The sequence below is a fragment of the Cricetulus griseus genome, chromosome 8 (assembly GCF_003668045.3).
Source record: "Cricetulus griseus strain 17A/GY chromosome 8, alternate assembly CriGri-PICRH-1.0, whole genome shotgun sequence".
NCBI lineage: Eukaryota > Metazoa > Chordata > Mammalia > Rodentia > Cricetidae > Cricetulus > Cricetulus griseus.
In genome coordinates this window covers 14454463-14478024 of record NC_048601.1, presented here as the reverse complement: position 1 = coordinate 14478024, position 23562 = coordinate 14454463, and the positions used below count along the sequence as shown (strand labels likewise).

The window sequence follows — 23562 nt, the reverse complement described above, 5'->3', positions numbered from 1 at the left end:
TGTTTCCGTCCACTTTGCCCTGAATTTTCTTGTTGCTTTCTCTGGTTTCACTGCCTGGAGTTCTTTCATTGGTTTAGTTCTAAATCCCACCCATACCTCCCGGACCATTTCACTGCCACATCTTCTGTGTAGCTTGCCTTGATCTCCTTGACTCCCACCCAGATATGGTTCTCCCATAGAAACTAAAGCAAAAGAATCACTGTAAATGTGAGGCTGGACAGCGTGAGATGTTATCAAAAAACCAAGAACAAAAACCAGGGGCTGGAAAAAATGGCTTAGTGGTTAAAAGTGCCTGCTGCTCTTGCAGAGGATGTGAGTTCAGTCCCCAGTACTCATGTGGCGGATCCCAAGTGTCTGTGACCCCAATTCCAGGGGAACTAACATTCCTTTGTGCTCCCTCGGGCACCAGGCATGTACATGGCACACACACACATACATGCAGGCAAACATTCATACACATAAAATAAAGGAAACTTAAAAAGTTTCACTAGAAAATGTTGTGTTCCATGGTAAGATGATACTCTAATTCATAAAAATGAGAAAGTGTATCCAAGACAACACTTCCCTTTCCCAGAATGGGGCCTTTCATTATTATGCAGTCATCTGTTCAGGAAAACATCTGAGAGGTACAGGCAGGAGGCTACTGAGTTGATTTCATGGCCAGCCTGGGTTTTGAACCTCTCTTCAAAACAAAAGTTTGTCAGTACCAAATCCTTTATTTGCTGTATTTTCCCTATACATATCTATCTATCTATCTATCTATCTATCTATCTATCTATCTATCTATCTATCTATCTATCATAAAACTTAGTTGAGGAGCTGATGGCTCACTGGTTCAGAACAACTGTTGCTCTTGCTGCAGGACCAGGCTCAACTTCCGGCACTCCTGGCTCACAGCTTTCTCTAGCTCAAGTTCCCAGGGATCCAATGTTCCTTTCTTATCTCCATGAGCACGAGACAACCTGGTGTGATTGACAAACTATGCAGGCAAACAGGGCAATAAGAAAGATTATAATATACTATAGTTGCTACACTTAGTACTTTGTGCTTTAGGGAAACTACAAAGAAGAATTAACATCACCTGAATACAATCACTCAGGATACTGTGACAGCTGATGTGAAATCAGCAGATATCCTGCTGCAAAGGACCTAGCAGGAGGACAGCACAAACAGGAGAAGTGCTGGACAAAGAAATGATTCGAATCCTAGTAGGACTGAAATAAGTTGCATTGTGCTACTCAGGACCACATGCAATTTAAAACTTACGAATTATTTCTGGAATTTTCTATGCATTATTTCCAGATGGAGGCTGACAACAGGTAATGGAAACCACTGAAAATGATGGCAGTGGGGGAGGGGAGTTTCCTATAGTTTATATACATAAATTTGATAACAATACTTTATTTTTCTTGGTGCTCAGCCATTACCTAAACCCAGCAGAATCATGTCCTTCTCAAGGATGTAAACACAGGAGGCCATGCCAGAACTCCTTGCCTGACTCAAGATCTTCATGGCTCTTATTGTGGTTGGGGCTTACTTTAAAACCACACTCAACTGTATACAAAGGAACTCATTGGCAGTGACAAAGAATCCTGATACTTGCAACACTGCATTTCTGTTAAGTTCTTCGTTGGTGAAAAGTCCATACCCAGCTTAGAAGATTCAGAAAGTACCCAGACTACTAGAAATTTCCATCACACATGGACCTAACAAACCATGAGCAATTTCAGTAGAGTTCAACTGTAAGAACACACTTTAGATGGCTCAGCAAGGTAGAGGCATCTCTCACTAAGGTTGGTGCTTCAAATTCCATCTCCAGGGCCTACATGGTAAAACGAGAGTCAGCTCCTTCAGGTCGTCCCTCTGACCTCCACATGTATGCCACGGGATAAGCGTGTAGTGTGTGTCCATGTACAAACACAATTAAATTCAAGTATAATTAAAGATTTTAATGAAAAAAACTAACAATTAAATATGGTGGATTATTTCTCAGGGGAAGCTGATAGTTTGAGTTTCTTACAGTCCATGCTTAAAGTGATAAAATATATGCCATTTAAAAAGTCTAAATCTACCCTCTAACCCTCAACCATACTTTGACATCTCCTATAGAAAGCTATTTAAAAACAAACAGCCAGGCGTTGGTGGCGCACGCCTTTAATCCCAGCACTCGGGAGCAGAGGCAGGCGGATCTCTGTGAGATACAGCTCCAAGCAAATATTACATAGTACTCATAAAAACAGCACACAAGAAGCCTTGAGGCACCGCTGACTGTATCAGACAGTCAAACACAGTGATTGACTCAACAGTGATTCCCCATGGTGTTCACTCCCCAACCAACCAACCAACCAACCAACCAACGGGACATATCCTGCTACCTACACAATGATCTCAGGAAGTCTTGCCACGTTTCTTATGTCTCTATTTTCTAACAGTTCTTCTTGCACTCAAAAGCTGAAATTCTTGAGAGAAATACCTGTCCATGTCACTGCTCCCTCCTGTTCTTTGTGAGACTCATTGTGTAAGTGTACTCCAACTTGTCTTTCACCATCACTTCCCTGAAATTCCTGTTTTCCTGGTCAACCAGACCCACCTTTAGCCAAAATGGATGGAAACTATTTAAAAGATGGGTGCTATTTTTAAGACCTCACCTAACCTCTCAGCAGTGGTTAGCAAGTCTTGTTTGAAACAATTGTATCTCTTCTCTTTGGTACTTTAATGTTCTCTACTGTTCTTAGTTCTCTGGCCTCTGGCTATGCCAAGTCTCAGTGACCTTTGCAAACTTGTCCTTCTGAGCCAGTTCTTTTGGTCATCAGGTCCCTTCTTTTCTCCCCATAAGGTATTGTAAAATATGGCCCATGAACTAACCCTGGTCTGCTGCCCCTTAATGTAATACCATCTGTGGCTGCTGTCGACAGAGCTGGGCAGACCTGAGCAGTGTTAAAAGAACCTGTGCTCCCATGTACCTAAAACTGCTATATCTGGTCCTTCCAAGTCTGCCAGCCCAGCATTCAACTCTCTCTGTAAGTAACATCATGTAAACACTGGCAGCTCTGAAATGTATGCCATCAGCCTTACCACTTCCCTTTGTTAGTACACTGACTCCGACACCAAATCTGGAATCATCTTTGCTTTATTGCATCTCTCTTCTTCTCCACAGTAAGCTTACTTCCAAGATCTATTCTAACTCCAAAGCACATCTACAAGTCATGAGCATCTCACCGTCACCACCCATTGCCAGCACACTGGCAGTCCAGGTCTTCCCCAGAGCCACATCACTTTGCACGCACTGACTTAATACATATTGTTGGATTCTTACAGCAACTCTAGCTATTATTCACATTTTTAAAATGAGAAAAATTAAGGCTCAGAAATCTCTAAAGTATAATCTCTTAATTATAATCTGTATTCTTTCTCCATAATTGAAGCCCATTTCAGAATAGATTAAATCCTTCCCTATATAATTTCAGATACATTTCTTCAGATAACAATATAACTTCACTAGTTAATTATATCTAAAATCTTACACCAAGCCGTTACTGTCTTCCAGACTGACAGTCTTCTGCCTCCCAAGACTTCCTGGCTGGGTGTTGGTAGCAAACCCCTTTAATCACCAGCACTCGGGAGGCAGAGACAGACGGATCTCTGTGAGTTCCAGGCCAGCCTGGTCTACAGAGTGAGTTCTAGGACTGGCTCCAAAGCTATACAGAGAAACCCTATCTCCAAGACTTCTTGATCTGATCATTTACTAATTTTTGTATCTAAACCTCAAGATACGGGTTTCCATAGATACTTAAGTCATAAACCAGGTTTTTAGTGACCAACAATGTTGTAACATGCTTTGTTGTTAGCACTGTGTGTGTTCCTTTTTAATGTGACATTTTTGTTAACTTTAAAAAGATATTGCAGGGTGTGCTGGTCTAAATAGAAATGATCACCACAGGCTTATAGATTTGAATGCTTGGTCATCAGGGAGTGGCACTATTAGGAGGTACAGTTTTGAAGTAGGTATGGCCTTGTAGGAGGAAGTGTGTCACTCAAGGTGGGCTTTGAGGTTTCAAATGCTCAAGGCAGGTCCAGTGTGTCTTTCTGCCTGTGGATGTAGATATAGAATTCTCAGCTAACTCAGCCTGCCTGCATACTGCCTCTGAAACTGTAAGCCTGCTCCAACTAAATGTTTTCCTTTATAAGAGTTGCAATGGTCATGGTGTCTCTTCACAGCAACAGAACTTAGACTAAGACACAGGGACCTCCGTCCTCATCATGTCAAATTCTGACCATGACTAGGTGAGAAGATCTAGAATCAATCAGTGACTACACACTATGTTGACATGGACCCGTCCCCATCTGTCAACTACTGCTCCACCCTGGGTTTAAACTTCTTCATGTGCATTTCCTGTATAGCTTCACAGACAATTAAAATGCTTGTTTGTCCTGTTTTATGTACTTCAAAGAAGTATATTTTAGGATTCTCTTTGTTCTACTGCACTGCTCTTCCTTTATGAATAAATAAGCAGTATGTATTAACACATGTGTGTTTCTCTTACACTACACATTTTTCACTAAATACTTAAAGCCCCAAAGTAACAGACAACAAACACTGCTATGAAATTAAGCTGCTATCGTGAATTAAGTGACAAAAACTTGTATGTCTTCCATTAGTCTTTCCTTTTAATTACACAACTTTTTATGTTTTTCTCTTTTTTTTGAAGCATTCTCAAAGTGCTGCTTACTCTTCTAATTCTAGTTGCCTCTGGGGCACACTGTAACTTACTTACCACTACAAGTCCTGTTGTCAGCATTCAGGGAATAGTGGGCAGGGCATCCACACACAAAACCTCCAACTGGCACAGCCAGGCAGAGGTGGGAGCAGTGCCCGTTGCTGGAGGCACATTCATTCCACCCTGCCTGCCGAGAGGAGTGGAAAACAAGGATGTCCATCACATAATCCAAATGGCCCTGGATGATGGTGCGGTTTTGGCCACTGGTTTTGTTGGCACGTTCAATGCTCCGTCGGCTCCAATCTGTCCAGTAAATGTAATCTTGGTATTGAGTTAGGCCAAAAGGATGAGGCAAGTCATCTGCTATAACTTCACGGTTGAGTCCTATAAAGTCAGTAAACAAGGGAGAGTCACAGAAATGAACCAAGTGAGGAACAAGTGTCTTTTGAGGGAGAAAAAAGTCAACATATGAAACATTATCTTTGTAAGCAATTTAAAATAGAACAATTCATAAAAACAATTATAAGACCAGATCAGGCCTCTGAAATTAATGAATGTGTCTATAGTCTGACCCCATGTCTCAAACTCATATCCTTGCTATAAATCACTAAGCTTCTTTAAATTCCTGTGGACTATTTTGATTCTCATTTTATTTACTCTACATGAGGACTTGGCATTATTTCTTTCTCCTACAAAAAGATGGGGAAAAAAATATATATGCATATGCATGCACTTCAGGAGTACCCCTTCAAAAATATCAGTACAGATCCAATAGAAATGACACGGGTCACTGGATAGCTATTAATAATAATAAAAAAGATGGAATTCTAAAACAGCAGAAGCAGCTAGCTACTGACATGAAGCGTCAGCAACACCATCTACACAAGGAGTGGCGACCACTGTCTTCTACATAAAGGCAGCAGCTAAGAACCAAGTAGTGAAACTTACCAAGCATATTTGAAGACTCTATCAAGTTAGTGTCCAGGTCTGTCCAGTAAAGCCGCCTTTTAGCATAATCAATAGTTAGACCATTTGCTCGCCCCACATTTGGAACTAACGTAGTCCGTTCACTTCCATCCATAGCAGCTCTGTCAATCTTAGGCTTTCCTCCCCATTCGGTCCAATACATAAATCTGGATTCAAAACAATGGAAATTTAATAGTTCACATTTGACTTTGGGAGAAAAGAGGTCATATTCATGTATAGTAACTGAATAAATTTGAAGACAATATTAGTAACTTAAGTAAATACATAAAACAAAGTCATGGCTATGATCCTTCCAAGTATTTAGTCATTTCCAACTAACTGGATTTCTCACATTCCAAGAAAGATGTGAGTCATGTAGTTTTCCTTAGTCTTCCCAATCAATTTGTTCCACCCAGACTTAGGAACTGGAAATAAACCGATATTTTCTGAACTGCAGCATTAACATTTATAAAGCTAGTATTAAGAAAAGGATTAATGGTATGATGTAAGAATATGGTTCACTTTACTAAAATATCTTTGTATATTTCTGAATATAAACAACCTAAAAAATTTAAATACCAGATTTACCTTCCAACTTGTATAATCAACTTTCTTCAAAAATGAGCTGCAAGAGTACACTAATGTAAAAATAAACAGCAGCCTTTAAAGGCTAATATCAAAGGCAAAGCTGGAAAATATATTTGGTCACACAGTTCAAGGGAACATACTACACAAATAAGCACAGTGTACCATCCTACTATGTTGGCTGAGCAATGAGCAAAACTAATTTTCCTTATGACATTTTAAAATACTTGTTTACTTACACATTACTTTTCTGAGAGGTCTCTTTCATCTTAGTGCTCCCTATGGCTTTTTATATATGGAAGTCCGAAAAGGTAGAGAAGATAAAAGCTCCATCTGATGTTTCCAAGTCAGTTGTTACACATCATAGCAAGAGCTAGAGTCTTACCCTTAACCAAATGCCTTTCCAGCTAAGCTAGGTAGCTGATAGTGATCCCTTAGCACTGGGCCTGGGGAATCATTCCACATGCCAGCTCTCATGAAATGCTGAAGGACATATATGCACTCAGCAGCCTGTCAACTGAAGGTTCACTTGGCAGCATTTGCTATGAACATGTTTTCTGAAAATTAGAGTTGTCCTAGACTTTGTTTGCATTTGCTTTTGTCAATTAAGAGCCATGTGCACACCAGTGCAATCTGCAATGTTGTCAAATTGCAAACAACTGTGATAGAAATTTCACACTTATCAGCAGCGTTCTAAGTACTGAATTGATCTGACTGACAACCAGTGCTTAAAGCAAAGATCACTATGATCCCACTATACCTTCTGGTATATAGAGAAGCTGTCCTTCATATGCTCCCCCCTCCCCGGCTAGACAAACAAAGACCTAATGGTGAGCTTAATGTGAGAATTTCATTAGAAACAATTTTAATTTTCAGATGTTTCAGCTGCTACACAAAAACATGCTGACTCTTGTCATAAGGACCACCTAACCCTGAAAAAAAAAAAATGTGCTGCAACAAACAGGTTAGTCTAATACACAATGCCATTGATTTCTAAGTTTACATTAAAGACTATACTAACTGCCCACTTTAAATTAATGGGCATCCTAAAATGCAACTTTTGGGGGCAAGGACTTGGGTTGGATTACAAACAACATTCATATGCATACAGACACACACAGATAAAATGAATGGCACTTTCCAAAATACATAGCAATACAACCCCCCTACCTGTGAGGGATACATTCTAACACATTCCCTCACACTGCATATCTGAAACTATAATAATACAAACTATATATATAAACTATGTTTATTCCTATACTCACTTATACAAAGTTTAAAATATAAATTTGGCCCCAAAAGATTAACAATAAAAATAGAAAAAATACATAGCCTAGTAAAAGCAATTTAAAACTTATGCTCATTTCTTGAATGCTTTATCCAATATTTCTAGACCACAGGTTGGTAACTAAGATTGTGGAAAGCAAAACCAGAGTGGGAGTAGGGGACCCACATTAGTTGTTTTTCAGTATAGAACATTGTTTTAGTGGGTTTCGAATTGAGGTCTAGAATCTATACACTGGAGGGATTTGAGGAGAGTAACTAAATGCAGGATGATGATAAAACACTGTTCACTCAGTAAAATAATATTGATCAACTAATATTTTATTGTGAAATATATTTCACTTTCTTCATCCAATGTTATGATGAGGCAAATTTTAGCAATGAATTATTATTAAGCAGCAAAATGTGAATTCCCTGGGGTTTATGTTTGTTTGGTTTTATTTTTTGTTTTTGTTTTCTTGAGACAGTGTTTCTCTGTGTAGCTTTGGAGGCCATCCTAGAACTAGCTCTTGTAGACTAGGCTGGCCTCGAACTCACAGAGATCCGCCTGCCTCTGCCTCCTTAGTGCTGGGATTAAAGGCATGCGCTACCATCACCTGGCCGAATTCCCTGGGTTTTTGGGGTTTTGTTGGTTTTTGAGATAGTCTCAATCTGTAGCCCAAACTGGAATGGAACTCATGATGTAGCTGAGGCTGGTCTTGAACTCCCAGCAATGCTTCTGCCTCAGCATGCCAAGTGCTGGTCCTACAAGCATGAGCCACTATGCCCAGCAGTAACTGGTTTTAAAATAAATCTTTCCTATCATTTAGTTGTCAGATTATTAATAAACATTAAGACAGCAAGGATATAATCCAAAACCAGTGTGTGACTAAACTATGAAGAATATACACATAAAGCTATTTACCCTTCAGCAGGATCCAATGCCAGAGCTCGGGGACTGTCAAGGTCTTTCCATACCAAAACCTGTCGGTGTTGTCCATCCAACTTTGACACCTCGATGCGATTCGTGCCTGTGTCTGCCCAGTACAAGTTCTTCCCAAGCCAGTCTACTGCCATGCCTTCTGGGTAATCTAAGCCAAACTCTACCACATGTTCCAGTGCACTGCCGTTCATAAAGGCTCTGCTAATAGTCTGCAAAAATAAAATGTGCAACTAAGACATGTGGCTTAAGGTTAGAGCATTGTCCAGAAGTGACAACTTTTAGTATATGCAACTGTATATTTAGGGGGAAATTTCTAAATTGGTGAAGAATCAAAAAATTTTTATTAAGGCAATGGAATGAGATGGCTGGTTGTGTTTGTTTATCTAGTGTGGTGTGTGTGTTGGGTATGCACACGCATAGGCCAGAGAAGAACACTGTGTGTCTTCTTTTACCACTCTTCACCATATACCTTTAAAGCAGGATCTCTCATTGAACCAGAAGCCAGCCCACTGTTTGAGCTAAACTAGCAAACCAGCAAGCTCTTGGGCTCTGCCTGTTTCTACTCCTCAACACTGGGGATTCAGACATAAGAAGACATATACAACATTTTATATGGGTGCTAGGGATTTGAACTCAGGTCATCATGCATACAGAGCACACATTCTAACCCATGGAACCATCTCCCCAGAATGGGTTTTCTTTGGAAATTTCTAGGCAATCAAATGAACAAGAAAGGACCAGAATGCTATGAGCTTACTGGAAGTCAGTTTTCTGAAGACACCTGCATGTATGCTAGATCAGCATCAATTCAGAACTCAGCCACCTCTAAGCTCATAAAACAAACAGAACCAATTTCTGTATCATCATTAAGGTTTTGAACCCCATCAATTTTAAAGGCTAATAACAAAATGTTAGCTACTGACAAGTTCTAGGCCAAGTGGTGTATAAGTGGTGTCTATCTGCAGATATTCTCATTTAATACAAGAGTCCAGCAAGATGATTCACTCAGCTAAAGCCGAGGTTTATTTACTTTTTTTCCCACTCAATTAATAGATTTCCTTAAAAAACACTAGAATCCAACTGTCTGGTTCCAACACCTCGTGTTCTTTGCAAGTTAGAAGTGTACAAAAGTTATTTGAAATAAAGCCACAATCTAGAAGAAAGGAAGACTACCCTCCAGATTTTACAGCAAGGAGTTTCCTCACTAGCTCAATAAGCTTCTCAGCATTAATTCTAGGAACAATAAAACGGAAGGATGCTATAATGCACAATCAGCACTTTCTACCACAGTCAGCTGGCATAAGTTGCTGTATTTGTATGTCACGGTAATTGAACGACATTGTAATTCAAGCTCTCACTTTCTACCCTGGCATTTGCACTCCAAACTTCTTTGCTAACCTTCAGTGATATATCAGTCCAGTAAATTCTGTTGTCAGTGACATCAAAATCCAAAGCAGAAGCTTCTTTGACACCAGTGAGAGGAATGGCCACATTATTATTGTTTGTTTCCAAAGATATGCGCCTGATATCTGCTCGCCGTGAAAACAGAAGGAAAGCCTCAGGAACTATGCAGGTCTTCATGTCACTGATGAGCTCAAAACCAATGGGACAGGCGCATCGAAGACCCTGAGGCCTGTAGAGGCAAAGATGGCTACATCCTCCATTTTCCTCAGCACAGGGGTTGGAACCTAAAAGAAAAACACGTTACAAAAGGCATAGAAAAGCACACACAATCACACAATCAACACATATCCACTTCTAAAGTAGGACATACTTGGTTCAAAGATATGATTGCATTGGTCCCAACCTAGTTTCAACTCCATGTTTACAAACAAGCAGTATCAGGGCTATCCGTGAGTGAAAGTATGGAGAAATGCTTTTTACCACAGTGAGTTTTAAAATAAGGTGCATTACTTATACAGCAGGGCTGAGTTCTTTTGATGAAGGTGGCTGGCTGCCTATGGGTCTGCACAGAACAGCACACTGTAAAGTCAGAATACTGGCAGATACAAGTAAAGATGATTTTAAATCGCTTCAAATGTCAACAATTCAACTCTATACTTTACAAACTGCTGCCTGCCTCTCTTCATCTTTTCTAGATCTAGCTTCCATTTCTGAGAGACTCTGGAATGACGCACCAATGACTCTGTGGACACTTGTGGCCTTCAGTCCCATGAGGTCGGGCAGCTGGTCTATGATGACCTCCCTGTCCGCACTTCGTTTGTGCACTCTCTCGATGCTCCGCCTCTGCCAGTCAGTCCAGTAAACATAGTCGCCCAACAGGGTGAACCCAAATATGTGAGGAATTTTGTCTTCCACCAGCACCCGTCTCCCAGTGCCATCGGTATTCATAACCTTCAGTTTAAGGTTGAAGAAGAGGAGGGTTAGGTCAATACTTATCCTTTGAACGTGTGTAAAATGAAAACTCCTGCTAAGACAATGCACCACAAAACACAAAATGATTCAATGAGAATAATTTTAAACATTCATCCTAAGTTCATGTTTGCCTTTTTCTAATTTCTTATCATTTTCCCCTTAAATTTTTCTGGTAAGCTTAGATTTAGTATGAAACTCTTGCATTGAATGACTGTCAAAATTAAACATGAATTATCATTAATTTAATTTTGCATGTTTTTCTCAGGTTATAAAGTATATAACACACTATCTTGTTTTACAATATTTTACTTCATCCTTTAGAGTCTGGGTTTTTTCTAAGGAAACTAAGATTCATTAACGTCACATCACTTGTAAAGAGTTAATGCTTCTAATGTAGTTGTTTAAATAACAACCATCAAAAAATTAATAGATAAAAGGGTAAGATGTTTGAGTAAATCATTCAGGTCCTACTTATAAAAGTACAGTACCTGGAGCCTGCAATGCCCTCTGTGCAAATATATTCCAATAATCAATGCTATACCTATCCTTCCCAATTACCCAAGAGCAATATTAGTAAATCCAGCTGTGTATTTGTAGCAACCTGTGCTAATCTTGTTTGGAGAAGTGGTGAAAGCTTCCTGATGCTTAGCTTAAGATTATATAGGTCAGTTAGTGTAAGCACACAGAAATCCCTGAATTCAATCCCTAGTACTATTTAAAAAAAAAAAAAAAAAAAGGAGGGACATGGTAGAGACAAGACAATCAGAAGTTCAAGGTCATCTCAGACTACATAACAACTCAAAGGCTGGTATAGACCAGCCGGGTATTTCAAGAAAGTCAGCACTGTAATTGCCTTCATGGGCAACCAGATGCTATCTTTTCTATCTTCTCTAAAGTTCACAGACATCTGCTCAACTTCCAAAGAAATCTAGCACCTGGAATATGATCAAACAAAACTGTTCTATCCTTGTACTGTCACTTGCAAGTCTCAATAACATTTGATGTATATCTAATGGAAGAGATTATATTAGTGCTATCTCTATCAGATATAATGGGACTATTAGACAATTGTAAGCAACAGTAAACAACACTTTCTGAAGATCAAATCCTAAACACCACTCCGTGACCTTCATGAAACATTGAAGTTACATCTAATTTTTTAAAAATAGATTAAACTTTTGGGATTATTCACATTTTCTTTCAATAGATCATTCTTAGATCACATTTATATGTAACTAATATTTTAAAATTATTTTCATTTTTTAAATAGGTCTGGGTCTATGTATGAGTGCATGCATGCAGGTGCCCATGGAAACCAGAAGGGGGTGTAGGACTCTAGGTCTGGAGTCACTGGTAGCTGTGACCTGCCCAGCATGAGGGAAGCAAACATGTGCTCTCTAACAGCTGAGCCACCTTTCTATGAAGCCTGTGGGGGTAAACAGTGACCAGTGACAGGGATGTGTGCTCTAGCACAGTCTCAAATCCCTTCTAGTCATGATGCAAGCACCTAGCAAATAGCTCAGTAAATGGCAAAGCAGCTTTTAAACCAGGGGCACGATGAAATGAATACTCTCATCACAAATAAAGCAAAGCCAGAGAAACTTCCCTGCTGCATGCCTGGCTTTTACAAACAATTTGTACTCTTTTAACATGAATGCTTAAAGTGTTTGTTTTTAGTTGTGAGCCTGGCCTTTAATGGCTGAGCCATTCATTTCTCCAGCCCTAAAGTGTTTATTTTTAAACTCTTGGATTCTCCTCATTAAAAAAGAAAAAAAAAAAAAATGACTGCCTACTTGAGAGGACTAGAGGGCACAAAGGCATAAAGAAGTCATATGTAAGAAGAATCTAACAGTGATTAAAGGAAAAAATAAATACTTACTGTGGCTGCTATCATCATGTCTATAAAAACCTTCCTCTCCACTCTCCAGCTCTTACAGTTTACCCAGGCTCTTAGAAGTAGTTTGTAATACACAAAGGGTTAGAATTCACATTTTATTTATTTAGTGTTTCTTTTCTGAGATATGGACCAAAATGGTCACTAACTTAAGATCTTCTGCTTCAAGCTACCCTAGTGCTGGGATAACAGGGTCATGACACCACTCCCAGCTTGAATACACTTTTAAAATATCAGCGAACATTATCATAAAATGGGATTGTGAGGATTGCTAGAAATTACCTGTGCAAAGCTCTCAAGCCAACTTCCTAACAGCAGACAGGAGAACTTGTTTATACAACGCCCTCACTCTCAATCCTACAGTGTTATTACTTGAACCACAAATGCTCTTCTCCCAATATTTAAATCCATGGCAAAACACAATGGGCCAAGTGAATGAACACATTTTCCATCCCTTTCTAAAGTCAGAGAACTCTTGGCTCTATTCTCTTGCTACTCTCAATTTTGTCATGAAGAATCTTTCCTTTACTAGATATCCACATTGAGAAGGTGTCTTAGGCAGGGGAAGTTTTAAGATTTGTTTTTATTATTTTTAATTATGTGTAGGTGTTTGTGTCTGCATGTGGGTGTATACACATTAATGCAGGCTCTGGGGGAAGGGGTAAGGTGTCAGGTCCCCTGAAGGTGGAGATACAGACCATTGTGAGGTTGCGGGTGTGGGTGCTGGAACTGAACTTGGGTCCTTTAGAAGACCAAATGTACTGAATAGCTAGCCACCTACCCAGCCCATTACATCCCCATCTTAATTAAGATTATTTGACTTTTACTCCACCCCAGAATGGAGTTGGAAACACCCCATGCTCCATCACACATTTCTAGGATTTCCTCCCAATACTGCTCAGGAGTTCCCCTTGTGTTTTAACATAGCATCTCAGGAAGCGTGTATGCAAATGGACTGCTTCTATAGATCCACTGTGAATCACTCGTTCTCATTTCATTGCCGTATTATTTGCATATGATCTGTGACAACAGCCTCCTCCTATCATCAATTCCTTTAACTTGCTGAAATGCATTCCAAACTGAACTACTAAAGACGGCCTCCGACTGCCCTCTTCTTTCCTCAGTCCCTATGCTCTCCCATGTCTTTTTCATTCTCAGTGTCCTTACAAACCCACTGAAACTTCACCAAGCTTATTCAGCAAAATATCTCTCTTTTCATTTCCGTTTATTTCACTGGTTCCTTCCCCCACCCCAAATCCTGGCTTCATATTTTTCAAAGATCCTGAATCAACCCGATTTCTTCTGTCAACTTTATGTAGGAAACTTTCAAACCTTATGTTCTAGGACTGGAGCGGCAGCTCAGTCAATAAATTGCCTGTTACAAAAGCCCAAAGATCTGAGGTGGCATCCCCAGCACCCACACAATAAACCAGGCATAGCTTAATAATCCCAGTGATGGGGAGGCAGAGACAGGCAGATGGACACACACACATACACACACACACACACACACACACACACACACACACACACGGAGGGACGGAGGGAGGGAAAGAGGAAGGGAGGGAGGGAGGGAATCTGTAAATTCTAGTCTAAGGTCAGGGTCTTTGTACATTTATTTGGTCAGGAGCTCCTGTTATACAGCAAAGGGTTTGGAACTCACCAGAATCCTGCCTCAGTCTCCAAAATGCTAGACTTACAGAAATATGTTGGCACACCTGGCTTTCTGGTTAGTTTCAATGCAGTATTTCTACCTGCCTCTTCAGGAAAATGCACTACTATCTCATCTAAAAGTCATAAATGAAAAAAGTAAACTGTGCTCTCTAGTGAGAGATGTCCATCAGCCCATCAGAGAGCACCCTACATAGAGTACTAAATATTCTTTATTAACAAACTTTCTTATAAGCTTATGGTACACTAAAACAAGTCTGATTTAACTTTATACCTAGTTTTACTGCTATCTTAAACAATTATCTTACATTATACTACATTCAATAAATTACACCAATTTGTTATTGCATTCAAAGTTATCCATCCTACTAAAATGAACTTGCTGGTCTAGAAGTACAAATGAGATGACTAATAAATGCTGTAAAGGAATATTTTATTTCTACTTCAGAAATATTACAGGATCTACCAATTCTTTGCTTTGAGCTCTATCACCCTGTATCGTTTCTGCTTGTCATCTGAATGAATGGACGGCTTCAATGCAAGATGGCTGAGGGCTGCTGTGGTGATGGCTTAGTAAAGTGCTTCCTGCATAAGCACAAGGACCTGTTTGCTCCCCAGAAACCGCATGAAAGCTTGGTATGGGGGCACTTGCTCACAACCCAAACACTGGGAAGGTGAGCACAGGAAGATTCTTGGGGTGTTCTTGCCCGGTAGCCTAGTCTACTCAATGAGCTCCCAAGGGTCCCTGCCTCAGGTTGGACAACACCTGAGAATGACATCTGAGATTGACTTCTGGCCTCCACATGTAGCTACATACACCAGCAACCCTACACACAAAATAAAAATACAATTTTTAATTTTAAAAAATGAATGATTGGGGGCTAGAGAAGGGCTCGGTGTTTGAGAACACTGGCTGTTCTTCCATTGGATCCAGGTTCTATTCTCAGGACCAATAAGGCAGCTCACAACCTTCTGTAACTCCCACTCCAGGGAGTCTGATGCCCTCTTACGGCCTCTGTAAGCACCAGGCATGCATGTGATGTACATACCTACATGCAGGCAAAATGCTCATCCATATAAAAATATTTTTAAATTAGATGATATAGGCTGAATTGGATTCATATAGGATGAATCTGGATTAACAGGCTAAGAATAAAACTAAAAAATCACAAATAAAAAAATTAAAGCCACAATTCAAAATGACAAATTTTTTAGCTCACATAATTCTGTGTCGTCTGTTTAATAACTTTTCATGTCCTCTGCTCTCTTTTTATTTAAATCTCAAGTGATAGCAAATAATAGTGACAGAAACAGTTAAACTGGGTTCAGATTCTCTACCATGCACTGGATAACAAGTGAACCATTACTAACATGATTATTCAAAAAACTAATTAAAATAACGTTACTTATGTAACAATGCCAAATGGATAGTAGGTGCTTGGTAAATGTTAGTTCCTCCTGGTGGAAGTTTATTTTACTGAAATGCTTTAATACCTAAGTATAATAGGTAACATTATAGCATTAAACACTGTAACACTGTAGCATTAAAAAATAAAAATAAGTGCATAAGTATAAAAACTCACCACACTGTCAAAGGGTAACACTAATACAGGTCTATGACATACCGAGAGCCAGCGAATAACTGTGAGGAGGCTGCAGCTTTATCCCTACTTCCTAACTTCAGTCCCATTTACTTCTGCTTCTTGGGACAACTAGGTCAGTACACACACAACAGGAACACTTGGCCAACTAGGTGACTTTTCCACCCATCTCTCCCTAAATCAAGTATTAAAAATGCAGCTAATTCAGCAAAGTCACCAGCAAAGGCTTGATGAATGCTAGGGTAACTGAGACAAGGCTTCTCACACCTAAGGTAACAGAAACCTAGTCAAGGAGGTGAGCTGTATTTACAGTCAAACCGTAAGTATATCCCTCTCTGTTGACTACCAAGAACAGGAAAGCCTTCAGCAAGCAGTAGTTGGAACTCATCTTGAAGAACTAGAATTTTGACAAAGAGATAAGGTATTTCTAGAAGAAAAGAATTAACATATGTTATAGTCACATGGTCAAGAAAAGCACTTAGCGTATCATTTGACAGATTCCAAAGGGCTTTGACTGTAGCAGAAAGAACTCACAGAGAACACCAGAGACCGCATCAGGCTTCACTGCGGATGTATTAAATACCAGGATAAAAGCAACTACAGAAAACAATGCTTGGAAAGTCCTTTAAGGAGAATGGTATAACAAAGCCATATTTCAAGAGCCCTTCAATGGTCACTGTCCAGTGTATGCTAAAGTTACCTAATTTAAGATACAGAATTATGGCTACCAAAATGTGGTCCTGTGACACTGGTAATAAAAGTTTTTTTTTTTTTTTAATCTCCTATCAAAATGCCTTGGGACCAGCTGCCAGCTATAAATTATTTCACCTTTTATTGATATTAAAAACCTTAACAATTAGTACTTTACACATCTCTACTTCATTGCCAGATCATACTTTTTTCTCCCCAAAACAATAAGAAACCAAAATAACAGCAACAGTAACAAAACTATCACCCCTCCACCCCCCCCCACACACACACACAAATCGAGGCAAAGACCAGCAACCAAAGACACCATGCTAAGCCTTGGATGCTCTATGAGTCTCAGAAATGCAGGTGCAGGGATCCTCGATAAAACAGATCAGATCTACATCAGCTGTGCTCTAAGTGCCGGCAAGGATCTCAGGAGTAAGAAATGCTAACAAATCACATGTTTTTAAAGGGCGTGGGTTTGTCTGTTTGTTTGGTTGGCTTTGGTTTTTCAAGACAGGGTTTCTCTGTATTGCTTTGGAGCCTATCCTGGCACTCGAATGTAGACCAGGCTGGCCTCGAACTCCCAGAGATCCGCCTGCCTCTGCCTCACAAACGCTGAGATTAAAGGTGTGGCCACCAACACCTGGCCTTGTTGTATTTTTCTAAAAGCAACATCTAGTAAAACTAAGACTAAGTAAAGTCTTAAGAAGATCTTCAGAAGGCTAAACAGTCAGAAATTCAAGTTCTTGGAAAGCTGCAGCTAGCTTTGACGGCTTTGTTCTCAGGAGCACTCCTTCCAACTCCCAGCCAGTCTCCTACTCTAGGACACTAAGAGCTATGTTCATCTACACAAGATCAAGCCAACAAGGTCAGTCAGCACTCCAGCAGGCAGCACTAAGAGACTCAGCGGGATTTTAAAGAGAGAGAGTGGGAGGGGGACATGTGAGGTATGTGAGGGGGATGGGGAGGGAAAGCTGGGCGCGGATATGTTCAAGATACAGGGTATATATGTATGAAATTGCTAAAGAATAAGAAAAAGATGTTCTTTTCTTATTTTAAGAAAGGCTAAAAGGATTTTGGGAGGGTAGGGGGAAGGAATGAACCACACAAGACATAATAAGTCATGTTTACTTCAAGTTAGTCAATGTAATTAAGATGTGCTAAATATTTTAACATAATTGTGTTCATATTTTCTCTCTTAATTCCTTAGTCTCTCTGCTCTCATCTGTTGTAATTTTTACAACAGAATTGGGTCTGAAACAATGTTGTACAAGAGAAATACAATACAATTCACAAGCATGAGCCAAGCCAGAGGCAATTCAACTTCTCTTTTTATTTAGTATTCAGAGACAACCTCTTTCCCACTATGTAGTCCACCCAGCTCTGGCCTCAAACTTGGACTCTTCTTGCCTCAGACTGCTATGGCAAGAAGATATAGGCCACCATACCTATCTTTCAAGTCCAAACTTTCTGGCAAACACATTTTTAAAAGTAAAAATAAGCAGATACAACATTATAGACTCAATCTGACATAGCCAAATGTCTTCTCTCAATGTAATAAATATTGAGCTTGTTAACTAGGTTTTAAGATATTTTGTTTTCATTCTAGATGTCTTACTCTGTATTTTACACAGACAAGCCATATTGTACATGCTACAGCCACATATCTGTTTAGTGGCTACATGCTGGACCATGTGGGATTCAAATTTCAATGGGGTGACTGTACAGCATACAATGAATTTAGTGTTCTCCATTTTAAATTTATAACTCTGCCCCTCTCCCATGCCTGATTGTCAGTTTAGGACTGAGGGTATGACAAAAATATACACTTTAAAATCATTCTTCTTACACCTCATTTATATAAGTTTACATTTCAAAACACTATCTGATGTGTATAAAAGCAACGAAAAGCCTAACTGTTCTGTTTCTTCTAATCTCAAAAGAGTCTTAGCAGTACAGTAACATTAATAAAAGAACTCTTCCCCTGAGCTGTGCAGGACTTGGGATGAGCCAAGTATAGACAGCTGGGTGGTTCGTGATTATCTCTACTCTGCTTTCTAGATGCCTGAAATTTTCCATAATGAGAGAAATGAAGGGAAGAAGATAAGCAACAGTCCAAGGGCCTCTGAATAATAATAATAATAATAATAATGGTCATTGCTGTGAGGAATAAATGTGCTTATCACTTTTGTTGTTACTATGATGCAGAGAGCAATTAAAAGGCTCCTCTGAAAAGATTAAAGGATCAACATTAGGCCAGGCATGACTGTAAGAACTGCAGTCTACAGAATGATGTTTCCCTGTGTAAGGTCCGAGGATCACTGAAACCCATCTTCTGCAGGGGTGACATTCCTATTAGGAAACCGTGGTTTCGGATCAGCCATGCTGCCCTTGTGGTGGGCAGAAGCAGCATGGCAGAGGGACAAGCTGATTGGTCTCCAGGAAAATCACTATCACGTTGTAATAGCCAACAAGCAACAGTTAACAGTTTGGGATAGATTATATTTAAGCCCTTTACATTTAAAATAAAGCAAATCTTGGTAAAAGCTCATTTGTATCTGAATCCAGAACAAATAAAAAAAATTTAGGTGATTACAAAAGATAACTGTTATACTTTAAAAACGAAGCTGTCATTAATTGTATCTGGCAACTCTTGAGAGTGTTTTACAGTATTACCTCAGACTAGTTTAATTACCTTCTGAAATTATACTTCTGTCATTTCTAAAATCTAACTCCAAATCTAGAGTCTTCAGTGGCTTAGCATCTATCACCACACTGTGGTATGAGGTTTCACATTCTAAGGCATTCCCAAATCCTGATGACCACACTGAGAATATAGGCAATAGATGTAGGCTAAGCATAACACAATGTGCACAAAGACTAGGTAATGGCAAACTTCCTATAGACATCACACCCAGTTTTTCAGCAGCTTCATCACCTAATTAAATGTCAAGACAGACTTATCCATGAAATCTTGGAATGCTTCCAGTCAGCTACCAAAACTGCTCCTATGTAACTTCACATGACTAGACATGATGAAGGGACACATGACAGCAGAACAGAGAATGGTGATGCTACAAAGTTCCACATTGTAGACTTAAACTGTGCTCTAAACCAGTAGTTCCCAACCTGTGGGTTGCAATCCCATTGAAGGTCGTATATCAGATATTTATATCATGATATATAACAAGTAGCAAAATTACAGTTATTAAGTAGCAACAAAATAATGTTATTTTGGGGTCACCACAACATGAGAAAGTATTCAAGGGTCACAGCATTAAGAAGGTTGAGAACCTCTGCTCTAAATGAATCATTCTGTTTTAAATATTCCAGTCAATGACCAAAATAAAGCAGGTTACTAAAAGTTTGTGTATTAAGAAAGGTATAATCAAGATTTAGAGAAGTGTATCTTATCTTTGATATAACTTTCTAAGATACCTAAGTATAATTGTAGTAAAATGTCATTGTCAAAAGTAAAATAAGCTGGGAGAGAGGGTAGGAGAGGGAATACTGCACTCGGGAGGCTGAGGCAGGATGATTACTAGAGTTCAAGAGTTCAAGACCAGACCAGAAGATATAGCAAAATGACAAGTACAAAGGAATGCTCTCGACACAGTAGGCAAAATTAAGGGATACCATACAACTGTTTAAAACTCTGGGTAGAGAATTAAAGTATCACCCTCTAAATTCTTAAACCTAGGCCGAGACAACCTACATTCAAGTATGTACATGTTTTTATCAAGGAAAGGGAATTAGAGTGTATTAATTATACTACCTAATTTTATATCACCACTGAAAATAATCATGCTTAGAATTAGACATTTCCAGTTACCACACTCCTTTCTCAGATAGAGCTATGAGTTATTGTTGTGACCATATTTGTTTAAACCTGAATTACTCAGGCAAACTAGATAATTAATAACTGATTTCCAAACCAGGAAGGGTGGCATAAACCTCTTAATCCCAGCACTAAGGAGGCAGAAGCAGGAGGATCTCTGAGTTTAAGGCTAGCCTGGTTTGAGAAAGTTCTGGGACAGCCAAGACTACGAAGAGAAACCCTGTCTCAAAACAACAACAAACTGATTTCCAGATAAAGGCATCATTATGATGAATACTAACAGCACAGTCAATTATCCTCAATGACTTATGAAATACTTCAGAGTGTTCTACTGTCTTGAAGTCACAAATAATCAAGAAACGCTAACGTTCTTTTTGAACACAGCTAAAGTAAATTCTATGTGCAATCTGAGTAGAAAATGTATCACATATAATACCTTAATATTAAAAGGTAGGTTGACTGCCCCAGGTCCAGTGAACACAGCTTATACCCAGATACAGATTTTAAATACTCTCTAAAAAGAACCAGAGGTCTTTGGAAAATAACAGATTCTAGGATGGAGTTGAGGGGTATCAGATGACGCAAGGCTACACTGCTATAGAAGTGGTTTTAAAAAGACAGACGCTCCTCAAAAACTTAACATGATGTGACCTACTCCTGAGTTAATTGGGAGCATGGGGGTAGGGGAGGGGGAGCTGAGAGAAAGAGAGGGGGAGAAGAAGAAATGGGGGAGCAGGAAGATTGAGTCAGGGGAATAATAGAGGAGAGCAGAATGAGAGATACCATAATAGAGGGAGCCATTATAGGTTCAAGGAGAGATCTGGCACTAGGGAGCTTTCCAGAGATCTACAAGGATGACACCAACTCAAAATCTAAGCAATAGTGGAGAGGCTACCCTAAATGCCCTTCCCCTATAATGAGACAGATGGCTACATTATATGCCATCCTAGAGCCTTCATCCAGTGGCTGACGGAAGCAGAGGCAGACACCCACAGCTAAACACTGAACTGAACTCTGGAACCCAGTTGCAGAGAGGGAGGAGTGATGAGCAAAGGGGTCAAGACAAGGCTGGTGAAACCCACAGAAACAGCTGACCTGAACAAGGGGAAGCACATGGACCCGACTGATGTCTGGGAGGACAGCATGGAACTGATCCAGACCCCTGAACGTGGATGTCAGTGAGGAGACCTCAGCACTCTATGGGGCCTCTGGTAGTGGATCAGTGTTTATCTCTGGCATAAGAAAGGACTTTGGGAGCCAATCCTACATGGAGGGATGCTCTTTCAGCCTGTACACATGGAGGAGGGTCTAGGCCCTGCCCAGGATGATATGACAGATTTTGGGGATCCTTGGGGAGCAAAGGGGAGATGAGGTGGAGGGTTGGTGAGGGAGGAGGGGAGGGAGAGGGAGCAGGCTTGTTTCTAATTTGAACCAATAAAAAAATAATTTCTCGGAAACAAAAAATGATGTGATCCAGCAATCCCACTTCTAGGTACAATCCACAAGAAAAGAAAACTAGATCTCAAAGGACTCTTACACTCCATTTGTTGTAGACTGTCCACAAGAACCAAGAGGTAGAAGCAAAGTTAGTGTGCATCAGCAGATGGATGGGCTGCACCAACGTGGCCTATATACACGCAATGCTACACCAACGTGGCCTATATACACGCAATGCAATATTATTTAGCTTTAAATAATAATTTTTGATAGGTGGAAGTGATCAGATGACAAGAACAAGTGCCTGATGACATCATACTCCACTATCTTGGTAGCAGCAGAATGGTGGCTGCTTCATGCTGGAAGATGGGAAACAGGAAAAGGGAAGCCGCTCTTCAATGGGTATCATTGCTGTGGATGAAGAAAACATGAAGAAGATCTGCTGTACTTACATTTAAAAATGTTAAGATAATGTCTGTTGTCCATGTTTTTCAACTTAAAAAAATGAGGTCTGCAAAAGGGGAACAACAGCTGACTAGAATCTGGGAACAATTCATGAGACAGTCTTACAAGACTGCCCCAGCGTCTATGAGTGCACATGTAAACAGCTGGCTAAACGGTAGGAGAGAGGAGCATGTACTTCCCTACAGGAGAATTCAATATAGAAATGATAAAAATGACACTAGTGTTAACCTCCTGGTGCTGATAACTGCATTATGATTATGTAACATGAAAACTATTTTAAGTCTGAAATTATTCAAAGTGGATAGATTTAAAATTGAGGCAGCCAAGCACAGCATACAAAAAACAAACAAACAAAAAACCCACCCACCCCCACATACACACATAAAAACAATGAACTGGTTAAAAAAACAATTAATCCTGACTTTTCAGAGAGAGGAGACTCGGGACAGAAGGAACAAAGATCTTTGGTGTAAGAACATTTTTTTAGAAACAAATAATGGCTAATTTTATGAGATCTGAAAACAGCTTCCTTTTGTTCAAAAGCAATAAAACTCTGAAAACCCAAGAAGTACATATATCAACTCAGTACCTGTAAGCTGGTGAGATTTTTGAGGCCCATATGATGGTTTGAATGAGATGTCCCCGTAAGTATTTGGGCATTTGAACACTTGGTCCCCTGGTGGAAGCTGTTTGGCGATTGGGACGTGTGGCCTTGCTGGAGGAAATATGCCACTGAGTGGACTTTGAGCTTTTAAGATCCATGCCATTTCAAACTCACCTTTCTGCTTCCTGTTTGTGGACTGAGACGTGAATGCTCAGCTGCCCACTGCCTGCTCCTTAAGACACTGATAGATCTGCAGCGCTAATGAACCGCCTTGTTCATGGTGTCTTATTAGAGGAACAGAAAATAACTGAGACAGCATAGAATGATTCACTTTTAAAACTCTAAGATTAACACAGTAGCTAAAACATAGAAGTGGTATTACAGATCTTTACTGATTATCAAAGCCAAGTTATGAGAGTTAGTTAAAAAATTAGTTTAACAAATAAATCACAGGTTTGGATTATTTTGTTGTGGCAGTGTTATATCCCTGGGTTCCAGCACCAGA

At 39.7% G+C, this 23562-nt stretch overlaps 1 protein-coding gene across 1 annotated transcript in view; it reads right to left on the bottom strand.

Moving 5' to 3' along the window:
- Positions 1-23562, bottom strand: part of Lrp6 (LDL receptor related protein 6) — a 123718-nt gene that overhangs the window by 31876 nt on the left and 68280 nt on the right. The window contains exons 8-12 of the mRNA XM_027429872.2: positions 10617-10833; positions 9877-10166; positions 8461-8687; positions 5667-5851; positions 4776-5102 (exon numbers count right to left, since the gene is read on the bottom strand). Coding sequence (XP_027285673.1) covers positions 4776-5102; positions 5667-5851; positions 8461-8687; positions 9877-10166; positions 10617-10833 — 1246 coding nt within the window. The remainder of the gene's footprint in view (positions 1-4775; positions 5103-5666; positions 5852-8460; positions 8688-9876; positions 10167-10616; positions 10834-23562) is intronic.